This window comes from Oryx dammah, unplaced genomic scaffold (genome assembly GCF_014754425.2).
Source record: "Oryx dammah isolate SB20612 unplaced genomic scaffold, SCBI_Odam_1.1 HiC_scaffold_12, whole genome shotgun sequence".
Lineage (NCBI taxonomy): Eukaryota > Metazoa > Chordata > Mammalia > Artiodactyla > Bovidae > Oryx > Oryx dammah.
In genome coordinates this window covers 12,431,393-12,448,396 of record NW_024070196.1, presented here as the reverse complement: position 1 = coordinate 12,448,396, position 17,004 = coordinate 12,431,393, and the positions used below count along the sequence as shown (strand labels likewise).

The 17,004-nt window shown below is 44.0% G+C and overlaps 1 protein-coding gene across 3 annotated transcripts in view; it reads right to left on the bottom strand.

Moving 5' to 3' along the window:
• Nucleotides 1–17,004, bottom strand: part of ZNF827 (zinc finger protein 827) — a 188,377-nt gene that overhangs the window by 79,519 nt on the left and 91,854 nt on the right. For all 3 annotated transcript variants that reach the window (XM_040250427.1, XM_040250426.1, XM_040250428.1), the window contains exons 6-7: nt 8,221–8,460; nt 5,762–5,816 (exon numbers count right to left, since the gene is read on the bottom strand). In XM_040250427.1, the coding sequence (XP_040106361.1) occupies nt 5,762–5,816; nt 8,221–8,460 (295 nt within the window). The remainder of the gene's footprint in view (nt 1–5,761; nt 5,817–8,220; nt 8,461–17,004) is intronic.

The following is a 17,004-nucleotide window of genomic DNA, read 5'->3' as shown; positions in this document are numbered from 1 at the left end:
CAAGCCCATGGACTACAGAGTCCACGGAATTCTCCAGGCCACAGTACTGGAGTGCGTAGCCTTCCCCTTCTCCAGGGGATCTTCCCAACCCAGGGATCAAACCCAGGTCTCCTGCATGGCAGGTGAATTCTTTACCAGCTGAGCCATAAGGGAAGCCCTACCTGGGGGTGGATCAGTATTCAACATCACAGACATCATAGATTTACATATTTATTAAGACAGCATTCCAGTAGATGGCAGTGTCTCGACGAAGGGTGTTTTTAAAAATTTGCAATGGCCCACCAACAGCCTTGACTTGACCAAAAAAAACCACTAAAAGTCTTAACTAGAGGGACCCCGTGAAATTAGCAGCAATTTTCATTTTTCAGAAACAAAGTTCTATGCCTTTAAAGTCAGAAAATATAAAGCAACTTTAGGCAGAGCTACTCAAATATCAATTTCATTTGCTCTGTTTCCTGTTTATTTTCTTAATTGCTTCCACGTAATCCAGTGTTCTTTATTTGTAATCTTTTACTTTTTAAGGTAATGGAACATTGTTCTCTTACGCCTCTTAAAAAACGAAAAGGGGAAATTGTACAAACTGAAGCAGTGCATCGCACTCTAACCAATTTGTGCAATTTCTATTACTGACTCATAAATATTTAAGGACAGGCATCCAAACCACCACCCAGGCAAATTCTATATTGGACACTTTCAAGTACATATGTCTTTTAGTAAACACTCTAAGTGGCTTTATCTAAATCGCAGAAAAATAGCCCGCATTTCAAATTCTGAAAATTGGGCAAATTAAATATTGGTTGGCACAGCATGATCTGAGTCTACCTTTCTGATTTTCCCACTTTTGCTTTTCATCTAGTAATGGAGGGGAAAAAAAAAAAAAACTATTCAGGTAAATACTTCCTGGCTCTTGGAGCAGAGCAAGCCAGGTGTGAGAAGGTTTTCTCATAGGCCTGCAATCCGATATCCCCATGGACACTGAATTATTAATGGGGAAGAGAGAACAAATAACCAAGAGAAGGTTCTTGGCAGCCATTGTTTGAAGTTCATGGTGTTACGCAACATCAAGCATGTCCAATTCACCTGCCAGGAGCTATCTGATTCTTACTCTAGGGTTCCATTTTCCTACTTCGATCTTATCCAGCATCTGGCTGGGTGATGGTCCATGTCAGAAGATGTAGAGCTTCTTTTTATTCCATTAAACTTTGGGATCTGGTTATGATACCATGCCTCATATATTTTCATCTACAAATGATCATATTAGCTGGTTATCTGCTCCCGGCAGAACCTAGGGTTGTGCCGGGAAAGGAAATCGAAAAATCAAGATTGTATTAGTCTCTTAAGCCTCCAGTCTCTCTGTTCTCCTGGGTCCGGACGGGCCCATCTCATCTGTCAGGCAGAATGGCATTAAGAATGCTACACGCTATCTCAAAGGGGACACAGAGACTTCTTTACACTTAGATTGAATTTTCTCCACTCTAAGGTTAAACAGGCAGAAGAGCTGCTGTTTTAGCATTTACTGTGAAGCTCCAACTGAAGGAATGATTCAATGGAGGTGCCCCCAGGAGGGCACAGACACGGGTGGAAAAAGGGTAAGGTCAAGTCATGGGTGAGCAGGACCACATGATCCAAAATCCCAGCTCCTAAGCAGATTGATTTTGCTGCCTGGCCACATGGGGTGCCCTGGTGGACTGTCTTCTTTGCTTTCGGGAAGATGATCCTAATTTAAAAGGCTGAGTCTAAGTTATTAGAATGGTTTTTTTTAAGGCATTTTCAATCTAGTTCTTTAAATGATGTCTAGGATTTGCTTCAAAATAATCTAGGGGAAGGAAGAACAAAACGAAGGGATGGACGAGACATTTGTGAACTAACACGAACTGCTAATTGTTTAAACTCTATCCTGGGGACATTCTCTGCTTTTGCCTATATTTGAAATTTTCCTTTGTAAGAGGTTTTGAAAAATGAGACTGAGAGTCAGCGATCCAGAAACCTGCCAGTTACTGGTTTCAACCCTTGTATTTACCTAAAACCTCTTTTATGAAATAGCTAACAAGGAATGTTGTCTAACATCACTTTCTCTTTCCATGTCTCCCATCTTGTAATTGAGATATCGACAAAGAGAATTGCCAGTGGACAGCTGTGATGAGGGGGGACTGGATGAGGAGAGGGGTGCAGTCATCAGCCTTTATGGGATGGGCTTCCTGTAGCCTGGGTAAACCAGCACACATCAGAATGCCAAGCTACTGAGTGTCTCACCCTGGGCTGCTACACTTTTCCTCTGTTCTTGTGGTTGCAATTACAGTGAAGATTAATAACGATAATCAACTGTGGTGGAAGTTGTGGGTTGATAAAGGACAGGGAGAGAATTGTAGAGAATCAGCCTCTTTCCTCAGCACTGCACATCTCTCTTCCCCTCTGGTTCCCCTGGATCTCCAGACCTCAAGAGCAGACCCCAACGTGTAGAGGGGCTCAGGCAACCACTGGCATTTGGAAGTGCCTGATCCTAATACTGCACTGAGGCCAGCATCCAGGGCTGCCCTTCATAAGGAAAGATCTCAAATGTGTCCAGGAACCCTTAAACATGGACAACTCCGAACTCTGACTTCAATCATTAGTGGTCCTTCTGGACGGTCAGCTTCTTCTAGGAAACCAAACATGGGAAATCAGGTAACTAACCAAATGTTCCACTTAGTACTTAAAAAAATTAGGAGATATGGAAATTTGGAGGCTTGACGCAAATCGCTTTGGAAAGTATCACAAATCATACCTTAAAATATAACCCCCATTAGTTGACCTTGTGCAAACTTCTTATAAAAAAAAACATAGTTCTTTCTAAAACAGGAATCAAAAAAGAAGAGATAGAACTAGTATTTTTTTCTTTTTTCTGCTATCAGTAACTCAGGTTATAGAGGATTTCTTGGCACAAGGCAGCTTGATTCTATTCCACCTTAAGTAGTGAGGTGAGAAGGGGAAAAAAAAGAGATCTCTTTGATGAGAGGCTAATTGGGCAAGTTGCCCACTCAAAGGAAAAATAAAAACACACCAAGGATTTTGTCAAAGAACAATAAACCAAGAAATCTGTAACACTGATTTCTGAATGCTACATCATGGGGTCGGGTAGGGGGCCCACAGGAAGCATCTTTTCCTTTGCTTTGGGCAAAAGATCTGATTTGGATTTCTTCTTACTCATAATCTCCCAGCAACAGGAGAATTTAAGGATTGCTTCATATTTGCCAAATGGCTTTAAAAAAATCTTTTCTATCCTATAATTATGCTCCAGCTCCTGCCAAGGGAATTGAGGCTATGAGGCATATTTCACTTGTTTTGGGGCTAGTTCAAACCTTCTCTTACCTCTTCCCAGGGAACATCTCAAAAGCATGCCGTAACAAAGTCTCTGAGCATACCTTTCCTTTACATAAGTATCATCATGTAGTCTTAAAGAGCCAGCAGGACACCTCCAAGGAGACGCTGCTGGGGTCCTGCCCAAATCACCTTTAATGCACCCGTGCACCCACCCCCACGGTGCTGGGAGTGTTGGCTGGTCACAGCGAGAACCACCCTCATGGCTGGAGTGGTGGGCCACACATTCCCTGCTGAATTAGTAGATAATAAGGGGATACCAAGAGCTGGCTCCTTTACCTCGAGCCAGGATTTACTCTGTGGTGCAATCCGTGTCTCAGAATTCTCCGTGGAAGGAAACTGGAGCTAGAACCCAGCTCACACCCCGTTCTCGCTCAGCTCCTCTTCTCTCTCCCAATCCACTGCACCCCAGCAGGTCACCCTGAGAGCACACCCATATGAGAATCCTGTCTCAGGCTCTGCGTCTAGGGAACCTGACCTGTGACACTTCAGGAAGCCTATGAAAGCAAATTAAAATTGACACCTATTATCTTTAATCTGCTGTCTTTCGATGTCTACCAATCTGGCCAATTTCATGTGTTTAGATAGATGAACATAGCACAGATACTTAAAAAATAGCCTTAAGATTACATTTTATGCTTTCGAATTGTGGTGCTGGAGAAGACTCTTGAGAGTCCCTTGGACCGCAAGGAGATCAAACCAGTCAATCCTAAGGGATATCAACCCTGAATATTCATTGGAAGGACTGATGCTAAAGCTCCCATACTTTGGCCACTTGATGTGAAGAGCAGACACACTGGAAAAGATCCTGATGATGGGAAAGACTGAAGGTAAAAGGAGAAGAGAGTGGCAGAGGATGAGATGGTTGGATAGCACCACTGATTCAATGGACTTGAACTTGGGCTAACTCCGGGAGATGGGGAAGGGGCAGGGAGGCCTGGGATGCTACAGTCTATGGGGTCACAAAGAGTCGGACACGCTTAGTGACTGAACAACAAGCTTGCACGGTGAAGGCAGTTTGGAACGCCCAGCAGTTCGCACCTCCTATTTGGGCATCCAACTGAACAGACAAAATCACTTCCCTACCCCCAAGTCCAATTTCCCAACACAACGCACAGGCCAGATCAGGTCGCAAGACTAGTTTCCCATCTGTATACTCACACATGGATCAAGGCCAAGACCATGCCTGGGTTCTGCTAGAGGCAGATTCTGTCCCTAACAGTATACAAACCCTGTGTAAAGCAAGCTGGCTCTCTTTTAATCACTGTTTGATATGTGCCAGTCCCATATTTCAATTCACGGGATTAAAAAGAAGAGCGAGCTCAGGTGAAGGTTCAAAGGAGCACTGTTCCCGCATACTCTAAGCATCCTGTGTGATGCTCGGAGCTTGGTTCCTGTCACATCTTCTGCCCCAAGAATTAAAACCCTGAAATCCATCAACAGTTCCCACAAGGAAAAATCTAAGTTTTCTCAGGAAATAAAGTTCCTTGACTTAAAGCCTTCCAAGAGGGAGAAACATCCTTCCCTGGTGGTCCAGCGGTTAGGACTCCGTGCTGCCAATGCAGGGGAACAGGTTCCATCCTTGGTTGGAGAACTAAGATCCCACATGCCGCATGGCATGTCCGAGAGATAAATAAAATACATCAAAAAAAAAAGCCTTCCAAGGGGTAGACTGTCTCTCCCCAGAGCTCCTTTTCCAGTGATGGTGTCTGCGCTTGTTGGCACTTGCCTGCCAGCTCAGATCTGGGTGGTTATAAGGCTTGGAAAGGGTGGCAGACAGGCAGGCAGCCCCCTGGCTAACCTTCTCTTAAAACTCCTCTGGCAAATGGGGAAGCTTCCTTACCTACAGTTGTTAGTGATATCAGTTTTCCTGCAAGTTTTGAAAGCACTGTCTTTCTTCTACATTTTTGCTCTCCTAACAATGCCGTGAGTTGAAAAGGTGGGATGTTCCTGATGACAAATGATCAGCTCACAGCGCAAAGCTCCTGAGGAACACAGCTGAACTTGGTCTACCAACCGAGTGAGGCTTTCCCTGAGACACAGACCCAGCTCCCAGTCACAGTCCGGCCACCCGCTTCAACCCTCAAGTCAGGAAACTTTAGCCTAAGAGGATAATAAATATCCACTTCACAATATCATTGTAAGGGATTTAAAAAAATAGCATAAGGAAAGCTTGCAGCACAGTGACACCCTCAGATGTTTAATAACTATGATTGGTCTTTCCCCTTGGGGTCCTTTGCTTTCCCTACTGTTTCCACCAACCAAAGTTAAACCCAAAACGGTGGAAAGGGGGTGACTTCTGAACCCAGTGAAAGAAAAAGGTTTGAGGAATGCTGTTCAAACTGTGATGCGGGCCTGATGACTCCCACAGGGGGTATTCCGAGAGGACCCCACAGTGGCCTACCTGGTGGTCGTCCGGATGGTGTTTTCTTTCTGAGTGTGCTCTTTGCTCACCTTCTCTGTAAAGAGAGAGGATGAAATAGACATCTCTTAGCTTGTTCTCACTCAGTCTGTGTGTTTAAGGCTGAAGCAGAAACATCCTCCACACCTCTTTCTCTCTTGTGGTTTTCTTTTGGTTTCTCTTTCAAGCATTCAAACTCTTCCTGTCTTACTGGTAAAGTAGGCAACAGCATCTACCAAAATAGTTTACTAAAAACCAATCAAAGGGAAAGAGTTACTAACAAAGTACAAGCGTGTGTCTGATTTTCATCAGGCGTAAGTACATGTACATACCACACACACACACACACACACAAACACACACACGTGCACAAAGATAGTTATTTCGATTATATTTTCCCCCAACTGAAAATCTGCTTTTCTCTGATTCAGCATGAAAACTGCAGTTGTTGCAACTGTTCCGCTTCTGACTTTGATGACAACCTTTAAGCATTCTGTATTGTCAGGCCCCTTTGTGAGGCAGGCTATAAAAACAGTCGTAAGACCTCTGGGTGTGAGAGTCATTGAGTGCTTATTCTGATAAATGTCACAGGGGACAAAAAAATATCATTAGACGAGGGGAGGTAAACTCTCCCTTGCTCCGTCTTGAGGTCTGTATCTACCAGCTGTCAGAAATTATTTAATTAGCTTTCAAGAGCACAAAAGTTGACCTCTGGTCTTCCCTAACCAGTTCAGATGTGAGGCTTCTGACTGTCACAGCTCTCAATGGCTTCTTTCAAGTCTCCAGAGGAAACCTGGCCACCTCTACAAGGGTTTCAGATTTCAACGGCAGGGCAAGCGAAAAACCCCTAATCTCACGGATTCAGGGAGAAAACGGAAACAAAGATTAATGCTATCTTTCCCATGCTTTTAAACACTGGTCTGAGGCTGCTGTGTGCATGTTTGCGTGGACGATTCCTTTCTGTCCACTCAACAGTGACAATGAGGGTGAATTTGGATGCACAGGCAGGGTTCTTTGAGAGAACAGGAAATCGGGGCTAAATGACTTGCTTGAGGTCACCGGGGCAGTCAGTGACAGTGCCAGGGTGAGAACTTTCAGACACAAAGTTTTGAGCTGATAGTAGACCGTGATAATGTACTGCTGGAGATAGAGACTTTTTGAAAAGAGCCACACTGGCCTCACTTCTGCAAATCTGAACTGCCAAATCACTCACAAAATTACACTGTTTTTAGAGATGTGTTCAGCCTATTTTGCCCCCCCCCCCTTTTTTTTTAAAAGAAAAGCGTCTTGCATGTTTGGAGCATCTTTGGAACTTGCCAAGAACTATATGGCCTATTCTGTTTACTGACTTCCCTATTTCCACCTCTCTGAGCTCTGCACAAGCACAGTTCTTGTTTGAGAACCCACAGCCACCTTTTTCAGCACCAACCAGTAACTTCACAGCTATGGGTGGTGTCACAAGGCCAACAAGAAAATGAGCTATCAGAGTGGCATGCAGATCCTAGCTTCTTTCCTTTTACTGGGGTTTTTCTTAGTGGAGAAAAGTTAGCACTTAAATAATGTGGCATTTAAATAATGGGTGTTTTAAATCTGCAAGTCATAGCAAAACAGAGTTCATGAAACATCAGTGACAAACGCTACTGATGCCTGAATTTCAGTATGTAGGCCAATGCTTGACAAAAGATACAGTATCTGTGTTTCTATATAAGTCTGAATCTTACATGAGTCTCCTTCATTCATCTCAATCACATTCAAACAGTAACAGCACATTTGATAACAACAAAGAGGATGCTGCTTGAAAAAGGTAATAAAGGGAACAACTTAAGATTCTAGGACCCTTACCTATTCTATTGAGACATTTAGCTGAGCTAGCAACTGACTTCTAGACTTTGAATTCTAAGTAGTCGAAGTAGAAAAGGTTGGTTTACAGAAAATGTTCTACCAGGTTATAGCTGGGGAAAGAGTCCCTACCATTTCATCTTTTACTTTTCCCTTTCCTTGACTTTTTTTTGCAGGGGCAAGATATAGTAAAATCTCATTAATTCCGACCACACTACTTTGGAATTCATGGTAATTCAGCCACTGTTAGAGTTAATTGAAGTTAATCTTTTGCACATTAGAAAAAAAAAAAAAGCTGTTAATCAGATCAACTGCCTAAACAAAACTAGAGGTGAGATATTTCATCCATGCAACAGAGATCTTTTGCATGGAACTGAATAGAGTTCTAATTTCAAATGATTCTTAACTATTTATTAAAGAAAGTTTGGCAGGAGTTTGACTTGGCAACATCTGATAGACTGTTCACTTGAGTGGCGGAATCCATGTTAAAGTAACAAAATGGATTTCTGTCTAAAAAAGCCTATAATGCAGGTGTTTTTTTTTTTTTTTTTTACTTTGTTAGAGTGGCTTTCCCTCAAATCAGGCCCAACTATTGACTTTGTTTTTCCTGCAGGAAAACGTACCTGACAATTGAAAAAGCAGCTCGGATGCCATCTTCACGGAGATGTCCTGACTGAATAGGTTTCTCTCCGGGGGTACTCTGCCTTCTGGCAGCTTCTGCAAGGGTTCCGTTTTCTCTCGCCCGATTAAAGTGCTGTAGCCAACATTGCAGCTGGGTGATATCGAGACCTGCGAGTCCTGGATGTCAACCTCCATAGGCTCCTCTTTAATCTTCACCATCTGAGTGTCCTTGTAGCTTTCCGCTGCAAACAGGTGAATGAAGAACAAAAATGCTAGAGTTTCTTAATTCTGAACCAAACCCAGTCTTTCATCACAGAACAAACCACAAGGGAGTGGTTAAGAAGAAAGCACCGTGGCACACTGGAACACAGTTTGAAAACCTTCTAGTTTAACCTTATGACCAACCTAGCAGTCCTTACTCCTGGGCATATGCCCTGAGAAAAGCGTAATTTAAAGACACGTTACCCCAATGTTCGCTGAAGCATTATTTTTCATAGCTAGGACATGGAAGCAACCTAGATGTCTGCCAGCAGATGAATGGATGAAGAAGAGGTGTATACAATGGAACATTATTCAGCCATAAGAAAAGGAATGAAACTGGGTCATTTGTAGTGATGTGGAGTGAACCTAGAACTCTTGTTATACGGAGTGAAGCAAGTCAGAAAGAGAAAAACAAGTATGAGAATAATAATGTATACATGTGGAACCTAGAAAAATGTTACGGATGAACCTATCTGTAGGGAAGGAACGGAGGTGCAGACGTAGAAAAGAGATACGAGGACCCAGCGGTGGGGAGGAGGGGCTGGGTGAGCTGGGACAGCAGCAGTGACATATATACCCTGCCGAAGGTGAGACAGAGAGCTGATGGAAGCTGCTGTGCAGTGCTGGGAGCCCAGCTCCAAGCTCTGTGATGACCTAGGGGGGCGGGGGAGAGGCTCCCGAGGGAGGGGATTTATGCATACATATAGCTGATCCACTTTGTTGTACAGCAGAGATGAACAGAATATTGTAAAGCAATTACACTCCAATTTTTTAAAAAACAGAAAACTAGTTTAACTCATCTGACTTCCAGAAAAGCTAGGAGATGGAAGCTCAGAGAGGTCAAGTGACTTGCTCAAGGCCACACAAATGGCAGCAGAAGCAGGGTGAATGTCTCCCAGATCTAGAACCAGGTTTCCTGACCGCAGTCTCGCGATCACTTTCACATGCTATTTCTTCTCTGCTGTGCTGCTTCTAGAACTTACGGAGAACACGGCAAATATCTGCCCTTATTTTATATTTATAACGTACTCAGCTTCAGTGAATCAAGTTAAGAGCGAGCATATTCATACTACGATTTTCTCCCCCTATTTCGAAAGCTCCAATCAATATCTTTTTTTCCTTTCTTTTCCAGAGCACCTAAATTAATAAAGAATAAATAGGGTTGATGCAACCGAGACATTTACACCTTGCTGGGAGCTAGTAATCCTCAAGACCACCTAGGAAGTTAATTGCAGCCCAAGGAGTAACACTTAGAAAAACAGCAATCCTACAAGTTATAATAACAGTTCAACCTGCTGACTGCTCTAGCTTTAGGCGTGGCTATTGAACATTTGGTCTCTAGCTTGAAACATTCATTTACTTTGGAAGCCGAGAGTGTCTTTATGGACATGTGGCCCTTAGCGCTAATGAGAGAACACCCTGGAAATAAGGTGGGACAATTAGCCCAGCCATTAATTTGGGTCACTTTAAAAAAAGGCCACACATTCAAATAAGTAAACATTTGTTAGCTGTTACTGTACACTGTGCACTCAAGCATTCTGGAAAACCTAAAAAAATCCAAAAAGGACTAGATAGATAGATGATAGACTGGATTACCTACGCAGGCCCTGAATCCAATGGCAAGTGTCTGTATCATACACAGATGAGAACAAGGGAGAGACACAGTGGAAAAGGCCACGTGAAGACATATACTGTGCTGTCGACCGAATGCTGGTATCCTCACCCCAAGTTAGTATGTCGAAGCCTAATCACCAAGGTGACAGTGTTTGGAAGTAGGGCCTTTGGGAGGTGATTAGGTCACGCAGAGCCATCCCCCCTGCACTGGGTTGGTGCCCTTGTAAAGAAAACCCTGGAGAGCTCCCGTGCCCCTTCTTCCACGTGAGGACACAGGGCAAAGATGCCTGACAGTGAACCAGGAAGGAGGCTCTCACTTGACCACGCTGGCACCTGGATCCTCGACTCCCAGACACCAGATCTGTGAGAAATACATGGCTGTTGTTTACAAGCGAGCCGGTCCATGATGTTCTGGAACAGAAGCCCAAACAGACCAAGACAAACAGAGACTGGAGTTTTGCAGTCACGAGTTAAGGACTGCCTGGAGCCAACAGGCATTTGGAAGGAGTGCGGAAAGATTCTCCCCTAGAACCTTCAGATTTCAGACTTCTGGCCCCCATTTCTGTTGGTTTCAGCTACCAAGTTGGTGGTCATTTGTGATGGATGGATGGATAGATAGATAGATACATATTGGGTTGGCCAAAAAGTTCATTTGCGTTTTTCCTTAAGGTCCTAAGGGAAAACTGGAATGAAATTTTTGACCAGCCCAGTGGATGGATAAATGGACAGATAGACAGACAGACATAGCATTAAGGGGCAATAGTAAGCAAGTGCAGATCTGTGGGGCAGTTAGGAAATATGACAGGGAAATCTTACTGCTCTAAGCGGGGTAGTCAGAGAAAGCTAGGCTCTCCTTGCCAAGTATGAGGTAGGTGAAAGTCAAGTATATGCAGATTATTGCTTTGCAATAAAGAAGATAGAGGAGTATTTTTAATAAAACAAAATTAATAGGGTGCTACCCATAAGATTTCATGTAAGAAGTGTGCTCATTGTGCTTTTTTTCTTCCTGACGTATTACACATGCTTCTCGGAGAAAACAACCTGATTTTTGTCAGCAACTAAACTGCAGGCAACTGTTATACTTAATTTAGGTCCCTCTCCCCACATTTCTATCCAGTTGGGTTTTCTTTCTTTTTTCTTTGCATGTCTGTGACGCTCATAAAAACCAAGTTCATTGATTTGATCATCCTAAAAAAAAAAAAAAAAGGAAAAGAAGAGAAGAATATAAAGCTTTCCAAGTTACATGCCTGGCTTCTATGCCTTTACTTCTAGCCCATCTGATTCTTTCTTGAGCCCTGACTGCACCCCCTGACCCCTTAAGGGACTTGGGGACTTGACACCCATCCTGACCTTCCCTTAGATTACCCATAGGTGCAGTCACCACACACAGTGCCCTCTTTGTGTCCCCTCAAACTACTCAGGATTTGGAAAATAAACAGTGGGGTCAGTGTCACAGGTACATAATGATGTCTCTGAGCCTTGCAAGTCATCCTAAGGCCCGAGGACAAACTCAAAGGGACGCTAGAAAGGGATTCATTTCATTAAAAAAAAAACAAAAACAACAACTTAACAAACACAGAAAGAGCAAAGCTAGAAAAAAGCTCTATTATTTATCTCCCCGAAAGCCCCTTTCCCCAGCTTTGCTCCTGGATTAAAAATCACCTGTCTGTTTCCACTCCTGGATTTAATGAAATCAGTTTTGTCCACCAGCTTTCAAATGTTTTATTTTTCATATTTTTAAACATTTTAATACAAGAAAGATAAAAAAATAATATATTAGTTAAATCTGGATTAGTTTAGAATCAAAATATTTAGTGAAATACAACACCATGCTTCAAGGTATGGCTAACCACAGGAACTACCACATCTTCAAGTAACACTAACATTACTTGAAACACTAAAGTAACACTTCAAGTTTCTCTGCAGCTTGGGTGACATCTTCAGCAGAATTCTTAGAAGAAAAATGCCCACTATCTGCTGTGTGCTTAGTCGCTCAGTTGTGTCCAACTCTTTGCGACCCCATGGACTGTAGCCCACCATGCTCCTCTGTCCCTGGGGACATTCCAGGCAAGAATACTGGCATGGGATGCCATGCCTTCCTCCAGGGGATCTTCCCAACCCAGGGATTGAATCCAGGTCTCCAGCATTACAGGCAGATTCTTTACCCACTGAGCCACCAGGGAAGCCCAACCTAATTTTGCTTCCCCCATTAGGTACCAGTTTCCAAGCCCTTTGTTTCACACCAAAAGTGCTTCAATCGTCCTAACAGTTCCTAGGTGCTCTGAATAACAGATTGTTAAATTTAAGCATTTTAAAGATGATATTACTAACTGGTAACATTACTTGGCTAGTTCAGACAACCCAGTAGTTCAGATTGAAACAGACCTGAAATAACAATGAAATTAACATAGTATTCCTTCTCCCTCCATATTGGGCACAAAGCTTCCTTATGTTTAAACATGAGTATACTCCATGAAGTCCTCTGGCTAATTTAGGGTAGAACATATTCTAAAAACCCAACTTTGGGGGGAGCTGAATTATGACTTATAGATTTCACAGATGTTTTTATTGAACTTAATGCAAAATAATAGGCCACATTTTAGTTACTTGAAACTGGTGGCATTTACTGTGGGGTGAGGAAAAAGGTGAGAGGGGAACCACAGTCATTTCAGTCTTTCAAAGCTACTCAAAGACAGAGATGGAAAATACCTTCAATCTTTTTCCTTTCTCATTGGTCACCTGAAGCAATCTGACTTGTGATGTTACTAACAAATCAGGTTTTTTTTTAAAGCTACTTGGGATAATTTCAAGTATGATTTTTCCATGAAGTGCTTTCTTCTCTTTCTTATGACAACTCTTGACCTTTCAAAACTGCACAAAACACTGATGGCTGTTAAAAAAAAACCTTTAGCATTTGTAATCTACCTGACAGACTCCAGACTCACTGAGAAGTTTTCAAACTGACAGCTCAGTGGGCAAGTGAGACATAATTCAATAAATGTTTTTATAGTCCTTGCACTTCCATGCATTAGCATAATTGCCAAGTGTTTTCTTACCTTTTTTAAAAGGCAGGATTTCTGAACCTATGGACATTTGAAGCCAGATACTTCCCTGCCATGGGAGGCTGTGCTGTGCACTGCAGGATGTTCAGCAACATCTCTGGTCTCTAACCACTAGATACCAGAAGCACCAGTCCTCTAATTGTGACAACCACAAATAACTCCAGGCATCTCCAAAGTCCTTTAGGGGGGCAAAATCTCCCCAGTGGAAAAATACGGCTGTAAAGTTTTGCCACACTCTTTGTTTTTGCCCCTTCTCCTCTGACCCCATTTAATTAGCACCCAAGGCAAAGAAGAAAGAAGCTGCTTCTAAGTTCCAGCTTGGTTCAACAGTATCTCAGCCGGCTGAGGATGCAGGAGGTGGGCTGACTTGCGAACAAAGTTTCTGCTACATTTCCTTCTTGGTCCTGCTCCCTTTTGTGTGGAGCATCCTAATATAGGGGCTTCCCAGGAGGCGCAGTGGTAAAGAATCTCCAAGCAGGAGATGCGAGTTTGATCCCTAGCTTGGGAAGATGCCCCGGAGGAGGGCATGGCAACCCACTCCAGTACTCTTGCCTGGGAAATCCCATGGACAGAGGAGCCTGGCGGGCTACAGTCCATGGGGTCACAGAGTCGGACACGACTTAGCGACTAAACAGCAACAGCTTTCTAACATAATGAGGGTTGAATTCATCACTTCACTCACTCTTAGCTTTGACTTCCCCACCCAGGGACATATCTAGACATTCAGGATTTTACGCTTTCCCAACATCTTCCCCCTTCCCACACTTCCGATTCCTGTGGAATCTCTTACTAAAATGATAAGACAAATATTAATTTGACTCCAGTGGTCTCTACTGCTATTTCAACAGAGAACTTGGCATATGGGAAAAGATGGGAGAGTGTTAAAAGGAGGTGATGCCTGGGAGGTGGGTTGCGGGTGACTGTTTACTGCAATGCTTATTTGTATTTTATAATTTTCTATGATAAATATGGGTATCTTATCATGTAGTTTTTTTTTTTTAATGGAAAACAATTACATGCGCTGGTAAAAAGCCACTACTTCCTCTTTAGAGGTGCACAGAACAGCGTGCACGCCTGGACGCATCAGAAGAGTTGTTTGTGACTCCAACAAACCGCATGCAAACTCTGCTTGGCAACAGAGGAGAAAAAAGCAATGGGAATGCCGTAACACTGTTTTCTTTCCCGCCTTCATAAACACAAATATATATTAGCTATCAAACTGGGTTATTTCATTCATCAGTCACTCGGTCATTCTATACTCTTTTTTTTTTTTTAAACGCCTGCCATGTACTCAGAATCATGACGGCTGATTCATGGTATTCAGAGGTAAATAAGACGTGGTTCTTGCCCTCAAGCAGTTTAAATCCAAATGGACGGATGACCAGACAAGTATCAACAGCCCTCTCACACAAGAAGTAAAATTCAAATGCAGGGTGGGAAGAGGAGTCGTGGAAGATCAGAAAGCAAAGCACAGAAGTGGAATTGTACTCGGCCAGGAGCATCCAGGGAATATCACATTGTCTGTCTGTCTGGAGCATCAAAGCTGGGAGGTGCAACTGGCTCCCTGACTAAGCAGGACTCAGGGGGTGTCAACCTAAGAGCAACTCTATCTTTGTCTGCCAGTCTTTAAACCTGCCCGGCAGGAAAACGTTCTTCTCTTGTTTCTGGGTGAAAACTCAGGCAGGCTTAAAACCTGATAATGCTTAGATAATGCAAGGTCTAACAACCCTTTAAATGGCAAAAAAAAATTGTTCTTGTTTCAGGATACAGCAAGCTCAGCCCCCTGGGTTAATCCACAGCTCAGCCCTTTCGTGAAGGTGATCCCTGCTTCTCCCTGGAAGGGTCCCCAGGATGCCCGAGATGGGGGAAGTAGTGGGGTTGGCTCCCTCTCCTGATCTTGTTGCCTTCTCCCCATCACACAAGCTGTCCTTCCAGATCCCAGAATCAGAGAAGTGGGGAGGTGGTGGGAGAAGAGATGAGGGGAGGGAAAGCTCACTGCCCTGTTCTAGAATGGTTTTACCCTCTTTAGGTTGGCAGACATCTCTCCTATGGGATCCGCCCATGGGGTCTTCAGAGACCTCTGACTTGGTGGTGATTGCTCCCGGCATTTCCTTTACCTGGCTGAACGCCCTCTAGCCTGGGCTCACTGATTTCCCTCACTTCCCCCGGGGACACCCCTGCAGGCCTCCATCTCGTGAGTGGGCAAGGGTACCATCAAGTCTCCAGGCAGCTCCTAGACAGCATTTTTGATAACATCCCTGGTGACCCTTCTGTGGAAATCCGGTCCATGCTGGGGCCACGGGGAACACCTGCCTCTTCATTTGATCAGAGAGAGTGAGTTCAGGCCCCACGCAGACCACACCAAGGCAGTCTGCCATCTCTCAGCCTTATCAGGTGCCAGGCCACGAGGCTCCCCACTGAGGAAAACATGTGACCAACTCTGCAGATGATGCCCCTTTCAGATTTGAGGTGAGAGGCTGGAACCCCTCCTCCTGCCCCCACTACCCTGCAGCTGGGGAATCACAGGCCAGTTCTCTACAAAATCCCCTCGCCCCAACCTTCAATAACCTCTTGCTTTTATAGTCTCTCTATTTGGCTAAGAAGTACAGGGCATGTGTGTGTGTGTGTAAAATACCTGTAACATAAATGAATCACTGTAACTATTTTCAAGCATACCCTTCAGGGGCAGTAAGTACATTCACACTGCTGTGCAGCCATCACCTGCCTCCAGCTCCAGAATTTTTCATCTCCCCCCGAAACTTCTCCCCTAAAACACTAACTCTTCATCTCTCCCTCCCCTCAGTCTCTGGCAACCATCATTCTACTTTCTGACTCCAGGTCAGGAGTTTTCACATTTTAAAAAAATTCTTCATGCGGAAACGTTGTTGCTGAAGCCAGATCTTCCATTTAACATCCTGTTCAGCAAAGAGCATCAGGTTATATTCCAGAGAAATTACACTGGAGGGGGCAGGTCAGAGCAGAACATGGAATCTTAAAGGCTGAACCGCGAAGCCGGTCCTAAATGGGGAGCCTGTGAGGATCCAGCCTTTAGCGAGGGTTTGCTTGGAGAAGCAGTATGATCAGATGATATTTCCGAAGGGCAATTGGGCAGGGATGTTTATACGGGATGAAGGGACTGGCAGAAATGGAAATGGGGAGTGGATGGGGACTTTCTGTATTAACAGCAATCCAAGCAAGATGATGAGAGCCTGAACTGCTGTTCACAAAGGGAGAAAAGACTCCCAAGATACTCCAGAGGCTGAGCGCTGAGGCACTGGTGGCGGAGCCTGAATCAAGAATGAAGACACCAACGTGACAGTAATTGTGAAGAAAACTTGTGTACGGTCTGGGTAAGGGGGAGGTGAAATTTTTAAAAGTAACAATTCTATGACTTTTAAGCCTCTGAAATTTGGGAAATGCTATTAATAAGAATGGGCTACCCTTGCGGTGCAGCTGGTAAAGAATCCGTCTGCAATGAGGGAGACCTGGATTCGATCCCTGGGTTGGGAAAATCTCCTGGAGAAGGGAAAGGCTACCCACTCCAGTATTTTGGCCTAGAGAATTCCACGGACTCTATAGTCCATGGGGTCACAAAGAGTTGGACACAACTGAGCAACTTTCACCATATTCTTCTTCACACATAAACAAGAATAAGGAAAGCTGGGTTGGGGAGAAATATGAAGGGAGATTTTCAGCTCTATGTTGGCTAAGTATCTGTGATTCCCACGAGAAGTGGAGGTCGTGATGGCTTAGAGGCAGTAAGAGAACAGACACACCGGAAGTCATCTGAATCCAAGGGGCTGGGTGAGATCAGAAAGGGAGGGTGAGCAGAGAGCAGAGGATGGGGAA